Below are 10,126 nucleotides of genomic sequence, written 5' to 3'. Positions count from 1 at the left end.
CGTTTGAAAATACACTAATTTCTGTGCTACTTAATTCGTGCGAAAAGACACGAATAACCAGTAGCGAACACAAACCTTTGCAACAACCATATAGACGCGATCATTTATATTTCATTTTTGTTCTTCTTAATGGCTAATTCAACGTCATGAATATACAGAAATGTTGTCTTTGTTTAACCATGTTTTTAAATGTGTCGTTGTATGCCTATATGTACTGTTTTAGACTGCTGAACAGAATTTTTGGAGAAAGACGCACATTTACCTGCGACTTAATTCGTGGGAATATTGTTTTATTAATGCCAATGCTGTTTTCTGTGCTTGATTCGCTTAATACTTTGGATACTGGTGCACTTGTAATCAGAACGCCTTTTGTGCATGTAGGCAACCATACACGATTTTCTTCATAACCCATTTCATATTCTGGAGCCTAATCACCATTTTCTTCATAATGCATGTATTATATGTTAATGTAAATAATGAATTATGTTGGCTTACACTTATGGCCTTTCCAAGGCCTTTTCCATACCTTAAGGGAACATTTTAGCACTCGCCATATGGTTATGAGAAACGCACATTGCAAAGTAGAGTCCCTTACTAGACGTCCTGCAACGTTTCTAAAATCGCGGAACGGCGTCGGGCCGTGCGCGGGGAGAGATCTTTCAGGAAGTCATCAAACTAAATCTCTCGACGTCGTTTCCGTTTTATATAAAATAACAATTTTGGTCATTTTTCCGCAGTCTAGGAATCCCACCAGAGGGAAATAAATAATATTGCAAATGCACAAGCATTGCAAATGCATGTGGCCTTTCTCCTAAACGGAAAATATTTCGAAGACGTAATGGACAGTTGGCCCGAACAAGATGCGTCGAGGACTCAACGCTTTTTGAGTTATGGCCATTTTTCTGGGATTAAAGGCAAAAAATAAAGTAGGTGCTAATTTGACCGCTTCACGTCAAAGTACATAAGCATATGGTGTCAGAAAAAAGAATCAGCCATTTATCTATCGTAATTTAAGAGAAATCGTACATTGACAAATTGGTCATGTTCACAAAAAAGAGTAAAAAAAAAAAAAATTACAGATCCAGTTGCAGTGTGTTCAGACGAACATTTTTTAAGTGGTCTCGAAGCTCTGCCACTGCATCGCAGTGCTAGCTGCGCACCAGAGTCTCTGGGTTCCGCCCAGCTCTGCCGCAGCCGCCGCGACCGGGAGGTCCGTTGGCCTAGCGTCGTCCGGGTTAGGAGGTTTGGCCGGTACGGTATCCTTGTCTCATCGCGCTCCAGCGACTCCTGTGCGGGCCGGGCAGTGGCGCTAGCCAAGGGGCCATGTGCCACGGTGTTTCCTCCGACACATTGGCGGCTGGCTTCCGGGTTGGAGCGCGCTGTGTTAAGAAGCAGTGCGGCTTGGTTGGGTTGTGCTTCGCAGGACGCGTGGCTTCTACCTTCGTCTCTCCTGAGCCCATACGGGAGTTGTAGCGATGAGACAAGATAGTAATTACTAGCGATTGATACACGAAAGAAAAGGGGATAAAAGGATGGAGTGAAAAAGACGTGCTTAAAGACACACAAAACCTGCAATGGCATTCGCATTACCTCCAGCCGTGCCGAGTTCAACGAATGCCCGCTTGACCGTAGCTAGCTCGTCTGAGTGCAGCGACAGGACAAGAAGAAGGACCAAATGACCTTTGACCTCAATTTCATATTTTTGCTTTTGAGAGACAGAGAGAGAACCGTAAGGTTAGAAGCACAATTTGACCTCAGGAACGTTCATAAGGTCTCCCGATCTGTGCAAGCCTAACATTGACCGTGTGGCATTAACCCTTAATAGTTAAAAGAAGTGTTTACATCAAACAGTTTACAATGACATGTCTCCCCATAGGAATACATTGCCTGCTCCCCCTAAATTCAACCTGAAGCCTATGTGGGTTAATAATGCTTATGAACCTGTCTTCGATGCAAATCCATCAGGCCACTATGAGGTCTACTCTGTCGATTCTAAAGATTCGATTTTAATCACCCTAAAAGTGTTGTGCCATACCACCTGCAGTTTGAGAGAAATAGTGCATTCAACCCTATGTAAATCAGTGAGTTCTTAACGTATAGACTTAAAACTCAGGATTCTGTAAAAGCCCCTCCAATGAGATATGTGTTTACTTTCAGCTTCCTGTGCCAACCGGAAGTGCCATAATTGGTGTCAAAAAAGGCTGTTTCGAAGGGTTAAAAAAGTCAAATCTTTCCAAAACTTAATATATGTGAATAGGCAACCCTCATGAACTGTACATCAGTCATTCATCCCATCAGATTTCAAGGAAAAATTTACACACCCACACAGAAAGGATGGAGACACAACTGAGGGGCATGAGGCAGAACAGTGCCTGCAATAGTTACTTTTGTTTGAACTTTAAAGAACCGTCAGACTCAGAGTTCTGAAACTTTACAAACTGTTCTTAGAGCTCAGGTCGATTAAGCACGTGAGTTATGTGGCTCTAGAGGTTCTCGACCGATAAAAAGCCTCGGTGCATTGCATTGACTTCAATTCATTTGAGCATTAAAAATGGTGACATTTAGAAAGTCCAGAGTTGCAAGACTAGGTGCATTGAAACCGGCTCGCCCATAGAGACGGACCCGACATTTTCTGTCCGATAGCTCATTCAAGGACCCCGTAGCAAGGCATGGAAAAAAGTGGAATTTCAGCAACCAATTAAGGTTTTGCTCGGGCACCGAATGACCTATTCGGCGCAAACTTGGGATTCGAGGTCGCCTCACATAGGGCTAAACATAATGTGAAAACTGGACCCGCAGCTAAACATAACTACGTATTATTTGTTTTATTATGGTTTAAATGAAGGCGCTGTGAATTTTGGCCTGCCTCTGAAATATGTGATAGTTGGCTTCTAAACGAGTTGGAAAAAGTGAGTTTGGAGTCAGATGGTATCAGTTTGGTGTCTGAAATATCTAATTGGCTGATGGACACTGACTTGCTAGTTGACTTTTGTGCATTTGCAATATGTTTCAACAGTGAAAAACCACCAAAATAGCATTCTGAAATCACCACTAAAAATGACATCACCATAGCCGTGCCGAGTTCAACGAGAGCCCCGCTTGACCGTAGCTTGCTCGGTCTGAGCGCAGCGACAGTGACAAGAAGATGACCCTTGACCTACATTTCAAGTCTTTTGCTTTTGGGAGACAAGAGAGAACTGTTAAGGTTTAGAAGCACAATTTGACCTCAGGAACGTTCCTAAGGTCTGTGCAAGCCTAACATTGACCGTGTGGCATTAACCCTTAACAGTTAAAAGAAGGGTTTTACATCAAACAGTTTACAATGACATCTCACCCATAGGAACACATTGCCTGCACCCCTAAATTCAACCTGAAGCCTATGTGGGTATGAATGTCTATGAACCTGTCTTCAATGACAATCCATCAAGCACTATGAGGTCTACCTGTGTTGATTCTAAGCTTCCTGGAGCAACCGGAAGTGATAAAATACCCTAAAAGTGTTTTGCCATACCAACCAGCAGTTTGTGATATATAGTGCATTCAACCCTGTGTAAATCAGTCAGTTCTTAACGTATAGACTTAAAACTCAGGATTCTGTAAAAGTACCCCGATCAGGATATGTATTTTCTTATAGCTTCCTGTGCCAACCGGAAGTGCCTTAAAATTGGTCATAGGTGCTGTTCGAAGGTTTAAAAAGTCAGATCTTTCCAAAACTTTAAATGTGTGAATCGTCAACCTCATGAACTGTAAATCAGTAATTTTGCTAAACAGATGTCAAAGAAAAGCTCTCTCTCACACACACACACACACACACACACACACACACACACACACACACACACACACACACACACACACACACACACACACACACACAGCAAGGATGGAGTGAAAAAGTATGGCTTTAAAGACACACAGAGCCTTAAATGCTTTTAGGGGGATCCAGACTTCTATACCCGCTCTGGGAGCGCTATACGCTCTGGGAGCACTATACTACCGCCCCAAATCAAAAAAATATTCTGTTTTTTCTTCTCGAGTCAATGGCCTGAGTGATCTATGGAGTTTTCAAAAAATATTATATAATATAAGTCCAAACTTTTCATGCACCTGGTATTTTTTTGGGGTTACCAGGCGTCATTTTCAAAACGGTTGAAATTGCTTTTAGGGGGCATCCAGAGTGTCCCATGACCGGATGAGGTAACTATTCTTGTTCTTCTTGTAACTTTCGGTAGGCTAGAAGCTTTCCGGTGTTTTGCTGCTCGACACAGGTCGACGCAGGTATTGCACTTGATTTATCGTTATCGTAACCGTAGTGCAGCCAAGTGGGAATACGAAAGCTTTCTAGCTATTTCCGCACTGACGGTAATTTGAACGAACGTTTCTAGTGAAAAGGTGCTTACACTCAGAGCCATGTATTTACACTCAGCCACCCTAGCCTTATTACGGGTTAACGTTTTGGTAATTTTTATATATTCATAACGTAAAATAAATAAATACAGGCGATCGCGTCTATGGTTGTTGCAACGGCTTGTGTGTCGCCTACTGGTTAAATTTGTGTCTTTTCGCACRAATTAAGTAGCACAGAAATTCGTGTATTTTCGCACGAATTAAGTAGCACAGAAATTAGTGTATTTTCAAACGAATTGAACCACCCCAAAAACGCACGAAATCTGCTGAAATACATTTTGTACATATATGCGCGAATTGAATGTGAGGCTGGGCTGGTCTATGTCCTGGGAAATAGTCTTGTTAGTTATGACCTCATGCTAATCTCATTAGCCTACATTATCTCAACCGTCCCGAGGGGGACCATCAATCATGTAGAGGTTTTAATGATCATTTGTAATGTGTAATGTATTAGAGTCTGATTTGCTTGGAAGGTTTCCCATTTGATGCCGAAATTCTACATAGTCATTTATCTTTTAATCATCTCAGGAATACAATGTGATGACGTCATTAAATTGCACGTCCCATTTTGCTCACTGCTATACAGTCATATAAGCATGACATAAAATGAGGCTGGGAATGTGTAGGAAATATCTCAATACTTTTAGTAACAACACAAAATGTAAATATTGGGGAAAATTTATCTTATGGGAATTAGGTCAGACCAGCCCACATTAAACCGTTAGTGATTGAAACCATTATAATATTTATAATATATATAGATTGAAACATTACTGATGATAGAGGACTTTAGGTGAGAGTACATTGAACTTAAACATCATAACTATTGAATTGTTTTGTAATTCGGTTTGTAGTATTGATGGCTCTCTTAGGTTGTGTATTCCATGTGGAACTCTTTTATTTGGAAGAGGCCCTGGTGTTAACATGAAACGTTTTTTTGCAGCAAAGATGTTGAAACATATGGCACAGCAGCCACGTAGTAAACAGTACTGAGAACAAAAACTCAAAACACTTTTGGTTACTTGTTAACAATGTTTGAAATGATTGTAAACTTCCTCCTTCTCTGCAGTTCCACAAACATTATTGTACCAGGTGACGATTCAGCTATCGATGTCCAGCAACAGGACACTGAAATCCGTAAGTTGTTCCAAACTACTTCTCCTTTGCTTATCTTATGAACCAACAGCCAAGTCTGACATAGGCCTAGCTAATTGACTGTAACTCACAAGACTTTTGCAAAGACATCCGTATGTGTTTCTCAAAGCTTTGACTTTCATGATTTAAAAAAAATTCAGAACCACAATGATTGCGCATAATGGTTGCTTCAAGGTGATGCAAGTCCTTTGCCAGTACAATTTGTTTTGACGACGTTAYATTACTTGTTTAATAATCTCTCATTTTAATAATTTATATTAACAGATGATACTAAAAACATTTAAATTAATCACATGATTAGTTGTGTGTTATCACAATGAAAGTCAAAATGAGGATATATAAAAAAAAATGTCAAATAAATCACATGCTTTAGCCTAACGCATATGATTAATTAACAAACCACTGTTATCTATTAACCCCATGTTGTTCTAACATAGACCTGAAAGTATTTTTTCTCTCTCTAGGATCACAAACAAAATGCCGTCCTGGTTTGCACACCTCAGTACCAGCTGGATTCTACCTCCAGGATCACTGGACGTCCTTGGTGTGTGACTCAAAATCCTTTCCCTCAGCTAAACTGATATCTGGATGCCTGAAGGACAAACAGATCCTTATGATGGGTGACTCCACTCTCCGTCAGTGGTTTGACTACCTGGAGGAAACTGTGCCAAGTATGATATAGTTTGTAATCAGTTTATTATGTCAATATGTTTGTAGTCAAGTCTTTGTGTTCAAATGGGTTTATATGGGTTAATAAAGCTTTGGCCAGGCAATTATGTAACTAGCATTGTTGAATAGACACCCAAGTAATAGAATAGACACCCAAGTAAGTCATGGTATACGGCAAAACAGTAAAAAGAACTTCTTTCTTTAATGCATATCCCAGCGCATTGTTTGTCTGAATTCATATATTTGCATTAAATGTATGATCCTTCTGCAGCATTGAAACGCCTGAACCTTCACACATCAAGCAAATCGGGCCCCTTTGAGGCAGTCGACACCCAGTCCAACACCCGTATCATCTGGCGGGCCCATGGGATACCTATACGGACAAGCAAGACCCCCTGGGCTGACCTACACTACATCGCCAGGGAGGTGGAGGGTATGGCAGGGGGTGCACACTCTGTAGTCGTCTTCACCATCTGGGCTCATTTCACCACGTACCCACTGGCTATGTACGCACACCGTCTGGTCGTCATCCGTAAGGCTGTGGCGTCGCTCCTAAGCCGATCTCCCACTACTCTGGTAGTGATCAAGTCAGCCAACACGGGCTACAAGGATGTGTATGGCAGCGACTGGCTCTCCTGGCAGCTCGACATGGCACTCAGGGAAATATTCAAGGACTTGCCTCTGGTCCTCATTGACGTTTGGCAGATGACTTCCTGCCACTATTCCCCTGATAACATTCACCCACCCGCTGTGGTGATCCAAAATGAAGTGGATCTCTTCCTGTCCTTTGTTTGTCCGCAGTGAAAAAAATTGAAGTCATGCCTGTAAAAACATTGTGCCTTACTGTATACAAAATGCTGTCTCCGAAAGGAATCTACAGTATATGGGAAAAGGGATTGTAATGTTAAGACGATAATTCCTTTAAAAACTGTTTGCCTTCTTCAAAATGAATGTATAGCTTTTCTAACTGGCCTTATTTTAAAATAAAAACTACTTTAACTATGAACACTTGTCAAAACTATGGCAAACCACAGAGCTCAATGTTTTGTTTACAACCAAAATCCCCTCAACCTTAATAATTTCTGTTTCTCACACATTTCTGAGAATAGCATAACTATTAATATCCACAGAAAATCGATTAAAGAGAAGTGCTGATACTCATTGCTCCTGGTTGTATTTTAAGCACTTCATTAGATTTTCATTTAAATATTATTTGATAGATTGTTATTGACATTTACTACAGATTATGTGAATTTACTTTTAGATACATTATGTGCAATTGAGAAGGACACATGAGATTCGCGGTAAGAAACTCKTTGCAGGTTTTGAAAATAGTGTTTTACTTTTAATCTTACCCTGTGATGTCACAGATACCTTTATTTTTATCCACAGATTATAGAAAAGCAAGTGACACAATCTATTGTTAGATTGTTGTTTACTCAGTACTTTGTTGAAGCACCTTTGGCACTGATTACAGTCTTAAATATTCATGGGTATGACGATACAAGCTTGGCACACCTGTATTTGGGGATTTTCTCCCATTCTTCTCTGCAGTTCTTTTCTCTAATAAGAGTCCTTCAATTTAAACATTGAACAGGAAGGACAAACCTTACAGGTTTGGCTTATATATTTTGAAATAACTTTTATTAAAAACAAGAACAGTTTCATAACTTTTTAAAATAAATAACATTGTTTTAGCTTGTCTTAAAATAAAGGCAGTTCCTTAGAAGTTTGGCTACAACCATTTTTGACGGTTATCTTTCTCAGCAGACCACTTCCTCTGTATGCTAAAGAGAATGTGTTTGTTTAAAGGCCCAATATATTTGGTACAAAAACTCCAAAAAGCAGTAGTGTAAACTACTTAAAGGAGAAATGATTTATTTGTACCAAAGATATTGCGCCATGAAAGTAACACATTCTCTTTAGCATACAGAGGAAGTGGTCTGCTGAGAAAGATAACCGTCAAAAACAGTTGTAGCCAAACTTCTAAGGAACTGCCTTTATTTTAACTCAACCAAGTCCATATTGTGTTGTCAATGCGTGGTTCCTTAGCTTGTTTTTCTCAGTCATTTTTTTCTTCTTAGACAGTGGTATTATTGTAAAAAGTTATAAATAAACTGTTCTTGTTTTTAATAAAAGTTCTTTCAAAATATATAAATATATATATATGCCAAACCTGTAATGTTTGTCCTTCCTTTGAAATTATTTATACTCTTACATTTACTTTTGATAGTTAAGTATATTTAAAACAAACACTTTCAGACTTTTACTCAAGAAGTATTTTACTGGGTGACTTTCACTTTTACTTGAGTCATTTTCTATTAAGGTATCATTACTCAAGTATGACAATTGGGTACTTTTTCCAACACTGCCRAAAAGCAAGTCCTGCAGGCTATAGTTTTGTCTTATTTTGATTATTGTGCAGTCTTGTGGTTGAGTCCTGCAAGGAAATACATAGTTAAGCTGCAGCTGGCCCAGAACAGCGCGGCACGTCTTGCTCTTCATTGTAGTCTGAGGGCTGATATAAATACTATGCATTCCAGTCTCTCTTGGTTAAGTGTTGAAAATGACAAATTGTTTGCATAGTCAACTTACACACAGCTCTGACACACACACTTATCCCACCAGACATGCCCCCAGGGGTTGTTTTACAGTTCCCAGGTCCAGAACAAATTCAATAAAGCGTAGAGTATTATATAGAGCCACTATTGCATGGAACTTCCTTCCATCTCATATTGCTCAAGTGAACAGCAAACCTGGTTTCAAAAACCGATTAAGCAATACCTCGTGGCACAACGCCTCTCCCCCTATTTGACCTAGATAATCTGGGTGTATGTATTGATATGTAGGCTACGTGTGCCTTTGGTATAAATTAATTATGTAGTTCTGTTCTTGAGCAGTTCTTGTCTATTAATGTTCTGTATTATGTCATGAAGAAGAAGATGGAGAACAAACTATGAAGGCAAAATACTGGAGTTTTGATACAGGTACAGCCAAAGAGCGCATAAATAATATTGCGATAGTCAAAACGATACAATATGGTATATCATCAAAAATAATATTATGAAATGTAACTGTATAAGTTTTTCCCCCTATCTGTAAAATCTGCTTCCAACTCACACCCTCAAACATGTAGATCCCCTGAATGCAGCACACACCTGTATGTCATTATCACACACTATTTAGTGCAGTTCTTTGCACCCCATCACTTTGAGGTATTGTTTGTTTTGTGACCCACAGTTTTCAGAGTTTTCAGAGCGCTGGGTTTCCCGTAATGTACTCCTCCCGTGTATGATCGTTTTTGCCTGCCTTACTAACGATGCATTTTTTCCTATTCCCTGCCTGTACTTCAGCCTATCGGATTTCCTGTTATCTACCTATTGCCCGATCTCCCGGACTACGTTACTAGCCTTTTCCCTGCCTGTACTGTTGCCCTTTAGGACCCCCTGTGTATGACTTTCTGCCCGCCCCTGGACCCAGATACATACCTCCTCCTGCAGTCCTTTGCAATAAACACCTGCTGCGCCCTGCGCTTGAAACCAGTCTCCCCTCGTGTTCATCCAACACAGTCTCACATTCAATTCGCGCATATATGTACAAAATGTATTTCAGCAGATTTTGTGCGTTTTTGTGCATTTTTRGGGTGTTTTGGGGTGGTTCAATTCGTTTGAAAATACACGAATTTCTGTGCTACTTAATTTGTGCGAAAAGACACAAATTTAACCAGTAGGTGACACACAAGCCGTTGCAACAACCATGTAGACGTGATAATTTGTATTTCATTTTTGTTCTTCTTAATGGCTAATTCAACGTCATGAATATACAGAAATGTTGTCTTTGTTTAACCATGTTTTAAAATGTGTCGTTGTATGCCTATATGTACTGTTTTAGACTT

General features: G+C 39.9%; 1 protein-coding gene across 3 annotated transcripts in view; it reads left to right on the top strand.

Moving 5' to 3' along the window:
* LOC111965917 (NXPE family member 3) overlaps window positions 1-7,928 on the top strand; it is a 26,444-nt gene extending 18,516 nt beyond the window's left edge. For all 3 annotated transcript variants that reach the window (XM_070444265.1, XM_023990341.2, XM_023990340.2), the window contains exons 4-6: window positions 5,477-5,544; window positions 6,027-6,233; window positions 6,503-7,928. In XM_070444265.1, coding sequence (XP_070300366.1) covers window positions 5,477-5,544; window positions 6,027-6,233; window positions 6,503-7,035 — 808 coding nt within the window. In that variant the 3' untranslated portion in view covers window positions 7,036-7,928. The remainder of the gene's footprint in view (window positions 1-5,476; window positions 5,545-6,026; window positions 6,234-6,502) is intronic.
* The last annotated feature ends 2,198 nt before the right edge of the window (window positions 7,929-10,126 follow it).

Source organism: Salvelinus sp. IW2-2015, linkage group LG6.2 (assembly GCF_002910315.2).
Source record: "Salvelinus sp. IW2-2015 linkage group LG6.2, ASM291031v2, whole genome shotgun sequence".
Classification (NCBI taxonomy): Eukaryota; Metazoa; Chordata; class Actinopteri; order Salmoniformes; family Salmonidae; genus Salvelinus; species Salvelinus sp. IW2-2015.
This window is presented reverse-complemented; position numbering and strand designations above follow the sequence as displayed.